General features: G+C 43.5%; 4 protein-coding genes across 5 annotated transcripts in view; 2 read left to right on the top strand and 2 right to left on the bottom strand.

Moving 5' to 3' along the window:
- Window positions 1–1,863, top strand: part of LOC134205351 (putative aldehyde dehydrogenase family 7 member A1 homolog) — a 52,373-nt gene extending 50,510 nt beyond the window's left edge. For both annotated transcript variants that reach the window (XM_062680530.1, XM_062680531.1), the window contains one exon: window positions 1,628–1,863. In XM_062680530.1, the coding sequence (XP_062536514.1) occupies window positions 1,628–1,840 (213 nt within the window). In that variant the 3' untranslated portion in view covers window positions 1,841–1,863. The remainder of the gene's footprint in view (window positions 1–1,627) is intronic.
- LOC134205354 (rRNA N6-adenosine-methyltransferase METTL5) lies at window positions 1,854–4,509 on the bottom strand. Its single transcript, XM_062680535.1, has 4 exons — window positions 4,357–4,509; window positions 3,776–4,257; window positions 2,223–2,446; window positions 1,854–2,145 (listed from the first exon to the last, which is right to left on the bottom strand). Exons 2-4 carry the CDS (start codon window positions 4,037–4,039, stop codon window positions 1,998–2,000), a joined length of 636 nt encoding a protein of 211 aa, XP_062536519.1. The 5' UTR covers window positions 4,040–4,257; window positions 4,357–4,509; the 3' UTR covers window positions 1,854–1,997.
- On the bottom strand, window positions 4,039–4,909 carry LOC134206650 (SOSS complex subunit C homolog). Its single transcript, XM_062682377.1, has 3 exons — window positions 4,882–4,909; window positions 4,705–4,823; window positions 4,039–4,257 (listed from the first exon to the last, which is right to left on the bottom strand). The coding sequence occupies exons 1-3, from the start codon at window positions 4,907–4,909 to the stop codon at window positions 4,039–4,041; spliced, it is 366 nt and encodes a 121-aa protein (XP_062538361.1).
- A 4,006-nt stretch (window positions 4,910–8,915) lies between these two features.
- Window positions 8,916–14,318, top strand: LOC134206648 (uncharacterized). The gene is made up of 2 exons (XM_062682376.1): window positions 8,916–12,181; window positions 12,233–14,318. Exons 1-2 carry the CDS (start codon window positions 8,916–8,918, stop codon window positions 14,316–14,318), a joined length of 5,352 nt encoding a protein of 1,783 aa, XP_062538360.1.
- The last annotated feature ends 1,905 nt before the right edge of the window (window positions 14,319–16,223 follow it).

The following is a 16,223-nucleotide window of genomic DNA, read 5'->3' as shown; positions in this document are numbered from 1 at the left end:
TCGACATTAATTGACTTATCGGCAGCACAAAGCAGAACAAAATGTTCCGATAATCGCGCGATTGTTCTGCCTGCTAAAAAAACAAAATTTCGATGTTCGCGCGATTGCTAGAGGTTACAAGATTATACGCGCACTAAATTTACACAGTTATAAGTAACGTGGTGAAGAAAGTGCTTACTTTTAACAACTTTTTAATACTTTTTAGAGGTACACTGCATAATAGTTACAAGTTGCAATTTCCGTTATATGAAAAATCACCTAAATCTTAATTTGACGATCATTGTGCCGTTATTTCTGCAAAACACAACTGGTTTTCTTTTTTTCTCCCTTTTATTTAGTTGTAAATTATATTAGTAAATTAGTTGTAAATATAATGTCTTTTGAGCCAGTTAATTAGTGGCTTGATGGACGACATAATTTTGGTACGGCTGGAAAACTGCTTAACTTGTCATTTTTATAAGTCGGGGATTGAGCACCTGCTTATATTTGATAAAAAAAACTCGACTCAGTTTCTACGATGAAGCATTGGGCAACATGTTCCACGTGAGTCGAAAAAACTGCTTCGGTGGATTTTTAGCGCGTACAATGACAATAGACGTCTGTTCCATGTACGGCTGGAAAACTGCTTCGAAAGGAATTATGCAACGGTATCATCAAAGGCCTGGTGCAGAGGCTTCTACCCTATTCAGAGTCCCGCCAGTAAATCTTTATAAAACAAATAAATAGTTGACCTTAGTCTTCAAACTTAGATTGCTGATTAATAGCATATGGTCCGTGGTTCGTCATGCGGCGTAGCTTAATCTTGCTGGTATCACATGACCGCTGGACGGTCACCATTTCCGATAGATGCTTCTGATCATCTGCTTAAAACACGTCTTTCCTGCACAAGGCCTACTATTCCACTCCGTGGAAGACTGCCTAAAGATATTCCTTTAGAAGAATAACCAAAGGAACTCAATGAATAATTTCCGGGAAATTCTGGAAGGATTCGTTAAGGAATACATACAAGAATTTCTGAAAGAATTACTGAAGGACTTTCTGGCAGAATTACCGAAGGAAATTTTGAAAGAACTATCAAAGGAAGTCTTTGAAGAAATCCCGTATAATTTTCTGAAAGAATTAGTGAACTTTTTTTTAAACTCCTAGATTTTAAAAACAAACCATCGTTTATTTTCAATTGCAGCACGTAAAACCTAGAGATGTCGTAAATTAATCGATTACTTTGATAAATCGATTAATCGTTGCGATAATCGATTAATTTTGAATCGATTACCTCCCAACGATTAATCGATTCATTAATCGACAAGAATCGGGAGTAATCGATTAGTTACTAATCGATTACTCGGGATTTTACGACAGCTATAAGATGTCGATTACTTCGATTAATCGATTTATCGTTGTGATAATCGATTAATTTTGAATCGATTACCTTCCAACGATGAATCGATTCAATAATCGTCAAGCATCGAGAGTAATCGATTAGTTACTAATCGATTAATTGAGATTTTACGACATCTCTAGTAAAACCTACTTGCTAAACAATTTTCTGGCCTTTATTTTGATGGCTTGCAGACCGACGACGATTTACGTCTATACTTGCTAACAAATTCTTTTTTCACATTTCCAGTGGATCGGCGAGGGCGGTTCGGACTGCGGTATCGTCAACATCAATACTTCACCATCGGGTGCGGAAATTGGCGGTGCATTTGGCGGAGAAAAACATACTGGAGGTGGCCGCGAATCGGGATCCGATGCATGGAAGCAATACGTTAGACGATCGACGATTACCGTCAATCATTCGCCCGATCTTCCGCTGGCACAGGGACTTGTTTTCGAGTAAATAAAATATTGGATAAAAACGTGGAGGATGATTATTATTACGATAAACCGATAAAGGATGACATGTCCGGTATTAATTTTTAGAAAACAAAAATTAATCTGTTATTTTGGTTATAAGCTCATCAAACATAGTTGTTAATAAATGCTCAGTGAAATAATTAACGAACTTCAAAGCGCCATAAATCAACAGCGATATCGACAGTATTCTTTTTGTGAAATTTGTAAGTCTGAGGAAGATTGTATTTTAGTTCTGCAACGACGTAGGCTTTCACTTTCCACTCAATTGCTTTCTTTTTAATGTGATCCCTGAAAACACAAACAAATAATATAAATAAAATAACACTCACTACTGCAAATGTTCTCTACTCCGCGCAACACCTCACCTGGTACTAGTTTTGTGCAGCGAATAAACGCTATGGTCAGCAAGAGCCAATCCTATGCGCAGGAATTCCATATCAATGCCGCTGTTTTGCTTGGTGCCGAATGGTGGGTTCATGACTACCGTATCAAATTTCAGATTGAATTCGATGCCCTTCAATTCTAGCACATCCCACTGCAGGCAGTCCACGTTGTCCAGTTCGAATCCTTCGACGTTGCTCTTGAAGATCTGAAATAGTGAATCAAATCATGCGAAACAATCGTCAAGCGACCCACTTAGGATCGTGGAATTTCAAACGATAGATGTGATCAATACATGTGAAAATATATTCATGCTTTGCCAACGCATAAAAGGGAAAAATTCACCATAACGTAAATAAGTTCAATATCTCGGTTTAGTACAGGCGGGTTGCCCTAAAATTTGGACACAAATCGTAAAACTTTCTGAGGAATCGTGCAAAGGTGGTTAATTTCACTGCACGGAGCTACTATAACTCGTTTTACCCTAATTCCCCTTATTCGTTACGCTTTCCGGGAGATCTTGGCCTAGTGGGTAATAGTTTGAAAATAATACAATGTGGGGTAAAATGAGCAATATTTTAGCTCCTTTGATCGTGCGATGGACAAAAAAAAACTCCACTTGATTCCCTGGAGAATTCTAGATCAGACTAGTAATGTGAAATGTGAGGTTATTAGGCCGGTCCCAATACTAAAGTTGCAGTTTCAGTTTGGTACTGCTTGATGTTATAAAATTTATAGCTGTCAAAATAAAGCTACAACTTAGTGCCCGCAACGCACAGTTGTAAATAAAATAAAACTTGGTTTTATTTTTCCAAAAAGCTAAAACAAAACAAACTAACATTTTTCGCGGTAGTTTTTACCTCGTATACGAACAATAAGGAGTTTGTCTATCATTTAACACACACAAACACTATTAAATGAATTTGAAACTCAGTTTCATTCCAGTTTCAAATCTGCTCATATTTACAACAAACCAGTCGAGCAGTTGTAAATCAGTTTCAAAAAGTGCTCGAAAAATAAAATTACAACTCTGCGTTGCAAACTGGTAGTTTCAGTTTCAGTTTGATTTCCAAACACGCCATACAAAACCCAACAGCATTGCGACCGGCCTTAGAAAGCAATTTCAAAATTATGAGAACAAGATCTCTATTCCCAACATCGTGCAGTAAACAGAGCTCATATGACATTTTGGGCAAAATTTTAGGTGAAATGTGTTATGGTTTGTTGATTATTTGTAACTCAGAACTTGATGAATTACATAACAAATAAGGGGCATTAGGGTTAAACGAGGTCTTGCAGTTTCTTGCAGTGAACTTAACCACCTTTCCACGGTTCCCCAGAAAGTACTACGATTTGTATTCCGTATTCCGCAGCAAATCAACGTCTCCTCCATTCGCACAATATATATTAAATGGTATGAATCAGAAATCAATAGCATGCATCGGTTTTTTCCTGTGCTATTCTGAAAACTGCCTATATTTTGCCGTAACCAACATTTTTACGAAATGAACAATTTCACTCATGATCTGCAACTCACCTCAATTGCATCTGGGTCAATTTCAACTCCGATCACGTGCGATGCGCCTAGCAATGCTGCTCCCACACTTAGCATACCGGCACCGCATCCAAGATCCAGCACCAGTTTATTCTCGAGATCGTCATAGTTGGTCTGGATCGTATACAACATGTGACTGGCAATGTGCGACGGCGTGACGTACTGTTCCAGCGTCACCTTGGGATTTTCGAAGCCATCGACCGTTTGCAGAAACTCCTCAAACTTTTTCAACTTCAGACAGGCCATTATTTACCACCACTTGGTGCAGCCGAGCCAGTTCCGGTTGTGGGAGTGTTCTCGAATCGCGGCAGCACCGGTATGATGCTATTTCCAAACAGCGAGTCTTGCGGAATGAAGAACCCGTAAGATTGGCTGAGGGCCTGATTGTAAACCGCCTTAGTTGTAGCGTTAATAGTGCTTTCAGCAGGTTGATTGGCTTGAGATTGGGTTGTTGCCTGAACGTACTGAAATATACACAGGAAACAATGACATCATCAACGGTGGGAAGATGAATGCGTATGTATATTCTGAACAGAAGTTCCCAATGCACTATAAATTATTACCAGAACAACATTACAAGAAAGAATATATGTCTCGATCTACATAGGGTTACTGCTCCTGGACTGCATCTCATAGCTCCGATATTCATCCCATAAAAAAACAAAGCAATGAAAAAGAATTTGTTTTGTTTCTATTTTTTGTGATTTGTGAACTTTTACTTGTTTCAAGCTTCCCTGAAATCTGAAATAGCTTCAATTTCATGCCTAAAAATGAAAAATATTAGAACAGCAAGAGTCGTAAGATCATTTGAAAAGTATTTTCTGTAACACGACAAATTGAACATTTTATTTCCTGTATCTCAGTTTGAAGATGGGCCGCCCACTCAAGAGTGGACAACCACCGTAGCTTACCTGAGGAATTGTTAGACCAGCCGGTGTAGCTCCGATATTGGAAGTGACCGGACTTACACCTTTCTGAAGAAGCTGCTTCTTAATTTGAATATCCTCCAGAATCTTTTTGGTGACGTCGGCTGTGTAGAAGGAAATTGTAGTGCTTTTGATAAGTAGATTGTTAATCATGCGACTTACCTTGTGAATTTGACGCCGGGAAAGCCATTAAAGTTCGTCTTGTTTGTGAGAACTCACTTTACTAACAGGATGATCTAATATAATCAATTAGCACCTACAACGAGACAGCAAATGAAGATTGCGGAGGACGTGATTAATTACCATAAAACAATGTGATGAATCCTCTTTTGGTAGAGCATATAACCGAAGAAATGCACCTTCAACAAATCGAAGACGACGTATTTATCACGACAAATCCAATACACTGATGAAAGACGCGGAATGTAAACAAACTAAACGATGACAGCGTGACTCGAGTAAATTCACCACCCTTTTTCACCACTTTTTATTTTTGTTTCAGTGCATTTTTTCATTCGTTTGCAAAAGCATGCTGTCGGATGCACACGCGAGAAGGGCCACGCAAAATGGATACGTTTGCATAAGATTTGATAACTATTTGGCGGGCATCTAAACAGGCTATAATAGTTTGCAATGAGATAGCTGAAGAAACCGTTTTTGAATGCTTCAAGATCCGACGAAACTTTTAAAAATCCAGCACGAAATTGATGGAGCCGTTGGTGATTAATGTGATGTTTCAAATCAAGCGATTATGAACAAGCTAGATTGGCCGATCAGGCATTGCAATATCATCTGAGCACAGTATATTATCTTGATATTATCCCTAATCAAAGAGCACTCTGAAAAGATATCATTTGGACATTTGATGATGATCCTGATAACCAGCGCAGTTCGGGGTTTGTTCGCGTTGTGCAGGTGTTGCTACAACAAACGCTGTGGAAAAATGATTCTCCATGACGAACATTACACTTTGTTTACTGAGCGAATGGATAATTGAGATCAATATCCCATCATTTCATCAGTGTCTTTGCCCAGAAGATTAACCAGGAATCAAACAGCTCTGGGTGTTCTGCAATCAAGTAACATTCCTGAGTGGATCATCGATGAGTTCAGCTGCAGGTATTTCGTCTGAACCTCGGCCTGAACTATGATTCTCGAAGTAATCTTTTCAGTGAATAAAAAATATAATTAATCTTTGGAATGATCTCTAAATATGTAAGGAATGATCAATATGCCATCCTCAACTGCGCCAGCAAAACCACAAGCTAGAATCAAGCCCCCTTCGACTATTTCGAGCAAACACATCAAATCCAGCACGTATCTTATGCGCCCAGCGCGAACGTGAACATGAACTCCATCGCTACACAAAACTTCCCCTTCCGTCTCATCACTCCATCGTATTGATACCTCAACGAATGCAACGAATTCAGCAATGTGCGCATCGAACCACCAATATGCACCACTCGCCCAAGATTTTTTTATGTACAGGTTATCCGACTTGTAAATATCCCCAACTCAGCCATCTTGGATTTTTGTATGGAATTTATGCTCGTTTGTTTACGCTTTGCACTGAAAATTTATGTTTCCCTCCCGCGCTGGTTATTCCCATCTACTGACGAAGTCATATAACCTGTACATAAAAAAATCTTGCACTCGCCACTGCCTCAACTTATCTTAACCAGCCACCTCCACTTCCTGCTCGTGTAAATCAACTACAAAATATTAACAGTATTAACACAGTAGTATTACGTTAGCACCTAAGCTTAATAATAGGCAGAACAATTCGAACAGAACCTAGAAAATAGTATTATATGTTTCACCTTTTCAACCCCACGAAACAGCTGCAAATATCGCTACCTTTGCATCTCAGAAATCTAATTGTAATGCAAATCAAGTTCTATGTCAGACACTATCTAGTTGACACTTTAATATCCCCAGATTTCTGACCTCAAGGAATAGTGATCAAGCCTTTTTTTAGACACGAAACCTCCGGCCAGACGAATAACTACACAATACCAACCAGCCTATGCCCCACGCAGTTCAATCATAAAAATGACAAACCGAGGGCCGTTAATATCTCCATCGACTCGTCAAGTACAGCACCGTTTTTGCTCCGAAACGTCTCCGTCGAACAGAACGTACCGATTGCAATCAACTCGACCACGCCAAACACTAGTTTAAACTCATCCCCGTGTTTTAAAGGAATATGCATTTTTTACCAGAACGTCAGAGGGCTTCGTACTAAAATAGATACTTTCCTAGTTGCAACTACTCGTGTTTTAATCGTCATACGAGAAATGTACTCGGTCACTACCATCCGCGAACGTAAAATTTACCATATGATATCATCGTATCAACTGAGACATGGTTAGATAGCATTTCGACAACTCTTTGATCCGGATTATACAGTATTTCGCAAGTATCGATCCAATCGCAATAGCTCTAGATGTTTCGGAGGAGAAGTATTAATTGCTGTTTACCGTAAGCTTAATGCATCTCAATTTTTTCTCAACAAATACATGCACATCGAACAAGTTTGGGTTAAAATTTCGTTACAAAAAAGACCCTCTACTTTTGCAGCTTAAAGCTGGTATCTAATCTAATCTAATCTAATCTCATACTTGCGTAGCCAATACTTCAAAGCATCCTGGAAAATGACGGTTTTTGAATTCCGTCATTTTTCTTTTCATATGGCCAGGCCAACTACACAGTATGTACCGCAAAGATGACTCCTAGATATTGAGTGGCTTAAGGAATGCCTGAAGTCACTCAATAGCTTGGAATCGAGAGGAAAGGAAGAAAGCATGGACCTCCCGTACCAAACGCTTTCAATAATATAGATACCTAATATATATAATAAAAATAATGTACGTGTTTATGTATGCATGTATATGAGTATGTATATGAGTGATATATGTATATATGTGTGTATGTGAGTACACTGATAGACAAAAGTATTTGTCATGTAGATTACAATAAAAATATGACGAATACCTATGGCCATCAGTGTATGTATGTATATGTGTATTTGTGTATGTGTATAAGTGAATGTGTGTGCGTTTGTGTGGGTGCGTGTTTAAATATATTTACAGTTTATCAAAGTCTTACCTCTTCTCCTCAATTATTTTGACGCTGAACATGTTTGAGCATTTACATAGTGTTAAAGCAAGTAAGGGCACAAACACGGTACGCCACTGTGAAGCACTCAGCTGCGTAGCGACGGCCGTGCGATGTGCAAAAATGCGAAAACCAGCTGATATGTGCGAATCGAGAGATAGGCGATCAGTGATGCGCTCTCGCAGCATCACTGATAGGTAGCGATAGTTAGTTATCTCCCAACCGCCGCCGGTGTTGCTATCGGTCGACCGTACGACCTCGTAGATCAATAAAGTTATTTACAGTCCACAATTAAGTGTTTTTCGGTGGAAATAAATTTCGCTAGTGACCGTATCACAAAGTGTAATTATTCGCGTTCCGAATAAGTTTCCGCGGGTGCAAACGGGAAGATTCCCAACATTTTGGTCCTTCGAACCGGATTTGTCGGGCCCGTTGAGCAATTTCAGTGCGTGAATTGTGTGTGATATCGGCCATCGAGCTACTGCGGACAATATACCGATTGCTAATTGTTCGGTACTTTGTTTTTTTGGCGCGGAACGCCATCGTAAAAGTGGTTTAATTGACCGGGTAGAGACCCGTGTGTTGAAAAGGAAACTGCTTAGGTGATTCTTTGCCGTCGCCTGTGTGGCCTTTTGGAGTGTTGTGTTTGGTTGCTGCAGACAATCAGAGGATCGGAAGGATTGCTCGCCTTTTGTGGACCAACGTAACCGAACCCAGGGCCTGGGGTGGACATCTGGAGATCGCCGATACGAGATAAGTAGCCTGTGTGAGAGATTGTGTGGTTGAGGTGTCTGGATTGATTTATTTTGTCACCAGACATAGAAACTCTACTGAGGTAGATTGTTTCATGCTCGTGTGGAGCATAAAATTGCATGCAAGTTGTACATACCCAGTAGAGCACAGTGGGGAATAAGTTGTGATTCTCCAGTTTTTATGATCTATTTCCTTTTGAAGTCACCTGAGATTGCTAAGAAGTGATTGATTCACTTTTGACAATTTTTGCCTGTCTGTCAATTCGCTCGGTCGCTTGAGGTCTCGGGAGTGAGTTGTGAATTTTGAAGTGAAGTGATTCAAGCAAAATGCCAGTGTCCGATTTACGAGCTCTTGTGAAGCAGGAGCGTCATGCGTGGATTACTATGGAGAACATTGAGGAGTTCTTGGAAGCGTATGACGAAGTGCGTGATAAGTGCGTAGTGCAGTTTCGCATGCAGAAACTTGACGAAGTGTACGACAAGTATTGTGAAGTGCGAGTACAAATTGAGGTTCAAACCGACGATCTGGATATACAGGATGCAGCTAAGGATGAATCCGGTGAAAGAAGACCGCAGGACATGGCTGAGGCTCGGAAGAGGGAGAACGAAGAAATCTTTAAGGAGTTTGAGAATAAATACTTCAGACTGAAGCAGCAGTTATTTTCGAAGACGGTCGGAAACGCTGGAGATGTGTCGGGACGGCAAACGGTAGGCGAAGCGTGTCAGCCGTCACGGATAAAGTATCCAGAGCTGAGGCTGCCCACTTTCTCTGGCAAGCTTTCTGAATGGATCAACTTCCGGGACAATTTCAAGTCATTGATCCATGACAACAATCAGTTGAATTGCATTGACAAGTTCAACTATCTTCGAACGTCATTGAAGGATGAAGCTCAACTCCAGATCAACCAAATCCAGGTCAGCTCTGCAAACTACGCCCTTGCTTGGGCCACTCTGGAGGCCAAATACGAGAATCACAAGCTGATTGCTCAAGAACACTTGAGAGCCATTTTCGCGGTTGCTCCGATGAAGGTGGAAGGCTACCAGGGATTGAATCATCTCCTAACGACATTTAGGGTCAATTTGCAGCAGCTGGAGAAGCTAGGAGAGATTACCGACAACTGGGGTACGCTACTCGCGTTCATGCTTTCCCAGAAGCTTGATGACGATACGATGCGACACTGGGAAACGCATCACAGTTCAAAGGACATTCCATCGTACAAGCCCATGGTGGAGTTCCTGGAGAAACACTGCGCTATTCTTCAGTCCACGTCAGCGCGAAGGAGCATCGAGTTCAAGAGGCCGGTTAAGAGTCAAGTGGTTCATGCTGCAGTGTCATCTGATGCGATTTGCCAAGTCTGCAACGGTGGATCGCATTCCATTGAGCAGTGTAGACGCTTCGGGAAAATGAAGGTCATCGATAGGAAGATGATCGTGCGGAAGCTTGGATTGTGTCTGCAGTGTCTGCGATCTGGACACTTTGTCATGGATTGTTCGAGGTCTGCTTGTGGCAAATGCGGAGGAAATCATCATTATATGCTCCATCCATACGTCGCTCCGGTAAGCCAGGAGCAAACTTCAAGCCAACCCTCCTCCCAAGTTCAAACGAAGAGACCTCAAGTCGCGAACCCACCGTCACAGCACTCACATCAGGCCCAAACCCGGAACAATTCACACAACAACCCACAGCCTACACAAACACCAAGTACATCTTCGCAGTATGCACGCTTGATACCTCCCACCAATACTCCTACAATACACCACACTGCTACAACATCCGAAACACACCATCAGTCAAGCATTGTGCTTCTGTCTACCGCTATCGTGAAACTTGGTGATCGTCACGGAAACACCGTATTTGCTCGCGCTTTGCTGGACAACGGTTCACAGATCTGTATTATGTCCGAGTCGTTGTCTCAGAAGTTGAAGTTCCAGCGAGATCGAGAAAATTTGCCTGTGAAAGGTGTGGGTGGTTGTTCGTCTGTCAGCAAGCAAGCAGTGTTAGCTACAATTTCTTCGTGCAATTCGTCGTACGTGTCGTGTGAACTGAAGTTCTATGTGCTGTCAAAGATTACGTCGAACCTGCCGCAGCAAAGCTTCGATATTTCCTCGTGTCATTTACCGGAGGGAATTTCTCTGGCGGATCCAAACTTCAACGAGTCTGGGGCGGTTGACGTGATTTTGGGTGCGGTTATCTTCTACGACCTCCTTTTGGACTCACAGCGAAAGCTCCCTGGTTCGGGATTGATTCTTCGGAACACACAGCTGGGATGGATTGTTGCCGGAAGTATTCCAGATGCCTCTGTGGTCAGCTACAACACGGTAGCCTCTGCGCCTGTGACTACGGAAGAACTCCGTGAGGAACTAGCGAGGTTCTGGGAGCTGGAATCATGTCGCACGAAGAGCTGTCTGTCCATCGAGGAGTCTGCATGCGAAGCTATTTTTAAGGAGACAACTACCAGAGATTCAGATGGCAAATTTCGAGTAACGCTGCCGAAGAGAAAGAACATGATCGAGAAGTTGGGAAAATCGAAGCTGATAGCAAAGAAACGTTTCCTGTCAATGGAGAAACGGTTGGACGCCAACACAGAAATGAAGGCGCTATACACAGCTTTCATGCACGAATACTTGCAAATGGGGCATATGCAAGAAGTCGTAAACGGCAGCGAAGATGAAGTTTCTGCTCCGGAATATTATATCCCGCACCACGCAGTGCTGAAGCCCGACAGCACGACTACAAAACTAAGAGTAGTTTTCGATGCATCCTGCGCTACTGATTCTGGTGTGTCATTGAATGACGTCTTGATGGTGGGACCTGTTGTTCAAGATGATCTCCGAAGTATCCTGTTGCGGTTTCGCATGTTTAAATATGCTATTGTTGGAGACGCGGAGAAAATGTACCGGATGGTATGGCAAAGCGAGCAGGATCAGCAGCTGCACAAAATATTCTGGAGAGATACGTCCCAGGAGCCATTGCGGACGTTTAAGCTCACCACTGTGACGTATGGTACGTCATCAGCACCCTACCTGGCTACTCGGTGCCTAAACCAGTGTGCCGAAGAAGGAGCGGATCGCTATCCCGTTGGATCTAGGGTGGTCAAACGGAGCTTCTATGTGGACGACATGCTAGCAGGATCGCATACCATCGAAGAAGGCATTCTACTGTGCAAGGAAGTTCTGGAGCTTCTGAAGGGGTCAGGATTCAACCTGAGAAAGTGGAATTCCAACAATTCGCAGATTTTGAGAACGATTCCTTCCCATCTGAGAGACGATCGTGAACTTCTGGACTTGGACGAAAAGACAACTGTCAAGACTCTGGGCATTACCTGGGAGCCAGCTACCGACACGCTATGGATCAAAGTTCCTGATCTGAGGCCAAGTGGGCCAATCACGCACCGTGTGGTGCTATCAGAGATAGCTCGTTTGTTTGATCCATATGGGTTAGTTGGTCCGGTGGTTGTCCAGGGGAAAATATTCCTTCAAGAGTTGTGGAAGGGAAAATACTCGTGGGATGAGCCACTCAGCGAAGAACTTCAGTCACGATGGTTGGAGTTCAGAACCAATCTTCGAGAGTTGGACACGGTATCTGTTCCTCGGTGAATCGGTTTAGGTAAAGACATTATCTCGTGCGAGTTCCATGGATTCAGCGATGCAAGCGATAAGGCGTACGGTGCAGCGGTTTATTTGCGCTGTATGGACCGAAACGGAAATATTACCGTCAACCTGCTGATGGCAAAATCTAGGATTGCGCCATTGGAGGATCTCAGCAGAAAAAAGAAAAGGCAGTCCACGCCCAGGCTGGAGCTATCTGCAGCGCTACTGTTGGCGCACTTGTACGAATTTGTCTCAACCAGCTTGGCGATTGAAGCGAAGTCATTTTTCTGGACTGATTCTACAATTGTCAAATGCTGGATTTCCTCACACCCGTCAAGATGGCAAGCTTTCGTGGCCAACCGTGTATCGGAGATACAGCACACCACAAAGGATGGTTCTTGGAACCATGTTCCGGGGATCGAGAATCCTGCGGATATAATATCGAGAGGAGCAACTCCAGCTCAAATAGCGGACAGTTCCCTGTGGTGGACTGGACCAGATTGGTTGAAAATGGATACACAGTATTGGCCAGTAAGCACGCTGGCTCCAGAACAGCAATTCGATTCGGTGACCCTGGAAGAAAGACCGCTACTGTCAGCCGTTCTACAGATTCTGCCTCCAAATGAAATCTTCACGCTGCGATCGACTCTGCTGAATACTATACGCATAACTGCTTGGATCCGTCGGTTCTCGTTCAACTGCAAACCACGAAACAAATTTCAGCGAAGGTGCGGCATCATAACAGCCGCCGAACACGAAGCAGCATTACTAGTTTTGGTGCAACTCGCCCAATCGGAATGCTTTCCGCTGGAATTGTCTGATCTTGCGTCAAAAAATGAAGTCAGAACAACATCGAAGCTCCGAAACCTTAACCCGATAATGGTTGATGGGACACTATGCGTTGGCGGCCGGCTTGGAAATGCTCCAGTTTCGCGAGGGCGCAGACACCCGATTATCCTGGATAGCCGCCATCCTTTAACGAAGCTAATTGTAATCGACTACCATCACCGACTGCTCCATGCAGGGCCTCAGTTGATGATATCATGCATACGGGAAAGATTTTGGCCACTGAGTGTGAGAAACTTGGCCAAAAGGGTGACGCATGAATGCGTCAAATGTTTTAGAGCGAAACCAACGGTTCACGAGCAGCTGATGAGAGATTTGCCGATTGAGAGAGTTTCGCCTGCTCCTGCCTTCCAACGGGTGGGAATTGACTACTGTGGACCCTTCGAACTGCAGCCTGCAACGAGGAAAGGCGCTCCTGTGAAATGTTACCTCTGCGTGTTCGTTTGCATGGCGTGCAAAGCCGTACACATCGAGGTAGTTATGGACCTAACTACAGAAGCATTCCTTGCCGCTCTGAGAAGATTCGTCGCCAGACGTGGGAAGCCAATCGAAATCTACTGCGACAATGCGACAAATTTCGTTGGAGCACGGAGGCAGCTGAGTGAGTTAGACCGCATGTTTCAGCGACAGCAACTTCAAGAGCAGCTTTGCGCAGAAACCTCAAGAGACTCGATAACCTTCAAGTTCATACCGGCCAAGTCACCCAATTTTGGCGGCTTGTGGGAAGCTGCGGTGAAATCGCTGAAGGGCCATATGAAAAGGGTCATTGGTAACAGGATGCTGAAACCTGATGAGATGCACACCATCGTAGCTCAAATAGAGGCATGCCTCAATTCGAGACCTTTGACTCCGCTTAGCAACGACCCGAACGATTTGGAAGCATTAACTCCAGGTCATTTCCTGGTGCAGCGTCCGCTCACTGCGATGCCGGAACCTAGACTTCTGGAGCTACCGGAGAACAGACTCTCCAGGTGGCAGATGATGCAGCGGTTCAACCAAATTATCTGGAGACGATGGTCAACTGACTATCTGTCGAATCTTCAGAGTCGCAACAAGTGGACAAAGCACCGGAACAACTTGAACGTTGGAACTATGGTTCTATTGAAAGAGGATAATATTCCACCTCTCAAGTGGCGACTGGGACGCGTGACCGAGATCCATCCAGGGCAAGATGAAAACGTGAGGGTTGTCACCGTTCGCACAAAGGAGGGTCAATATCGCCGGGCAATCTCCAAAATTTGTATTCTGCCCATCAGGGACAACCAGACCGATGAACCAACACGCCAGCAATAAGTATTTTTCGCCCCCGTACGGGGCATCTTAAGGCATCCAGGGGGCAACCCCAATTTCATGTATATTTCTACTGCAAGTCTGGGAACATTCTGATGTGTTCTCCAGAACAGAATTCACCATGCCTGGGAGGAATCGACATCTGTTCCAGAATACGTCATCGCCTCATCACCAATCTACAACAAAGTTATGTACGCCCCCATTTGGGGCAACCGTTGGCATTATAGTGGCAATCCAGCCACATCTGCTGAGGGGGCGATGCGCAAGTTACGTGTTATAATTCTCCATTCTTGAATTCGGATCCAAATCGCTGTTTTGTTTTGACAGATGCGGATCAACATCGGCCTCCTGGTATGCGGTTATCATTCGGATCATTGAAGATCAAATCAGCTAAGTATGGCCCCATGTGGGGCAAAATGGCGGATAGCGACATATCATGTTGCATATGCCAGGGGCCGCATACCAAGTTACGTTTCGTTAGTATTAAGAAGTATTTCGGAAGCCAATCGATTTCCCTTCCATCAGGATCACCAACTCGACACAGATAGCTCGGATCGACGTTCCCCTCGGAGTACCTCGAGTGCAATCCTGGATGAAAGCTGGTTCACTGCAACACGACTTCCACTAAGTATCTCACGCCCCCATTGGGGCACACTTTGGCAAGCGCAGAGAGTTTTCGTCTGTTATCGCCAGGGGGCGACAGCCAAGTTATGTTTCCCATCTTCAGTTTGTGTTCCGGAATCAAGTCGTTTTCTTCTTCGACAGGACACGGAGGAGCGATTCCATCGGCGCAGTGGAAGTACGTAAACAGCGGTGCTGGCGGAAGTCATCAGGAACAATCGAGATCAGCGAACAAGGACAGGAAGCAGAAGCCTGACTTGATGGACGGTCAAGCTCACCTCACGGGAGCACAAGAAAGTGATCGAGGTTGAAGTCGTCGAGAGTTGGTCTTGTTGTTTGTTGTTTTTGAACTATTGAAGTAGTTATAATGTAAATTAGTTTTAATTATTTCGAGTAAACTCAAGGCGGCCGGAATGTTAAAGCAAGTAAGGGCACAAACACGGTACGCCACTGTGAAGCACTCAGCTGCGTAGCGACGGCCGTGCGATGTGCAAAAATGCGAAAACCAGCTGATATGTGCGAATCGAGAGATAGGCGATCAGTGATGCGCTCTCGCAGCATCACTGATAGGTAGCGATAGTTAGTTATCTCCCAACCGCCGCCGGTGTTGCTATCGGTCGACCGTACGACCTCGTAGATCAATAAAGTTATTTACAGTCCACAATTAAGTGTTTTTCGGTGGAAATAAATTTCACTAGTGACCGTATCACAAAGTGTAATTATTCGCGTTCCGAATAAGTTTCCGCGGGTGCAAACGGGAAGATTCCCAACACATAGGCTTGATCGAAATATTAGCAAGGGCATTGCCCTTGATAACAATTGATCAGCCCTGGCATGCACGAACATGCGCGCGTCTCCTGCTGCTGCAGCACTTTTTCAACTAATTTTATTGCACTACACATTTGTTTCGACCGCGGTCACTGCACTGGTTCTATTGTTCTATTTTTGTGCGAATCACCGCACAAAAGTAGAGCGCAAAACCAACCGCACTGGATGACGGTCAAAACGAGACTCCCTCTACTTTTGCAGCTTAAAGCTGGTATGAAGAAAAACTTGAATGTACTTGATGCACATCCACAATCTGTTGAACATGTTTCTTCTTCTCTTAAAGATAACGGATACGACCATCAAGTATGTGGTGATTACAACTTTTCATGTATCAACTGGTATCAAGATAAAATCAACTTTGATTCACTTGTTAAGAAAATTATTTTGAGCTTATATTCTGCGAATCTATTTCAGATCAACGAGTCACGCAATAGTGTTGGTAGGATTTTAGACCTGGTC

Source organism: Armigeres subalbatus, chromosome 1, assembly GCF_024139115.2.
Source record: "Armigeres subalbatus isolate Guangzhou_Male chromosome 1, GZ_Asu_2, whole genome shotgun sequence".
NCBI lineage: Eukaryota > Metazoa > Arthropoda > Insecta > Diptera > Culicidae > Armigeres > Armigeres subalbatus.
The sequence above is the reverse complement of the archived record's forward strand: the minus strand, read 5'-3'. Positions and strand labels throughout refer to the sequence as shown.

Bases quoted from the DNA above. Each gene is read 5' to 3' on its own strand.
- LOC134206650 (XM_062682377.1), bottom strand. From the start codon at position 4,909: ATGGCTTTCCCGGCGTCAAATTCACAAG. The intron at 4,824-4,881 runs GTAAGTCGCATG...CCTTCTACACAG, and splicing joins CCCGGCGTCAAATTCACAAG to CCGACGTCACCAAAAAGATT. The intron at 4,258-4,704 runs GTAAGCTACGGT...TGTATATTTCAG, and splicing joins CTGGTCTAACAATTCCTCAG to TACGTTCAGGCAACAACCCA.
- LOC134205354 (XM_062680535.1), bottom strand. From the start codon at position 4,039: ATGGCCTGTCTGAAGTTGAAAAAGTTTGAGGAGTTTCTGCAAACGGTC. The intron at 2,447-3,775 runs GTGAGTTGCAGA...TCACTATTTCAG, and splicing joins TTGACCCAGATGCAATTGAG to ATCTTCAAGAGCAACGTCGA. The intron at 2,146-2,222 runs GTGAGGTGTTGC...TTGTGTTTTCAG, and splicing joins CTGCACAAAACTAGTACCAG to GGATCACATTAAAAAGAAAG.
- LOC134206648 (XM_062682376.1), top strand. From the start codon at position 8,916: ATGCCAGTGTCCGATTTACGAGCTCTTGTGAAGCAGGAGCGTCATGCG. The intron at 12,182-12,232 runs GTGAATCGGTTT...CCATGGATTCAG, and splicing joins GACACGGTATCTGTTCCTCG to CGATGCAAGCGATAAGGCGT.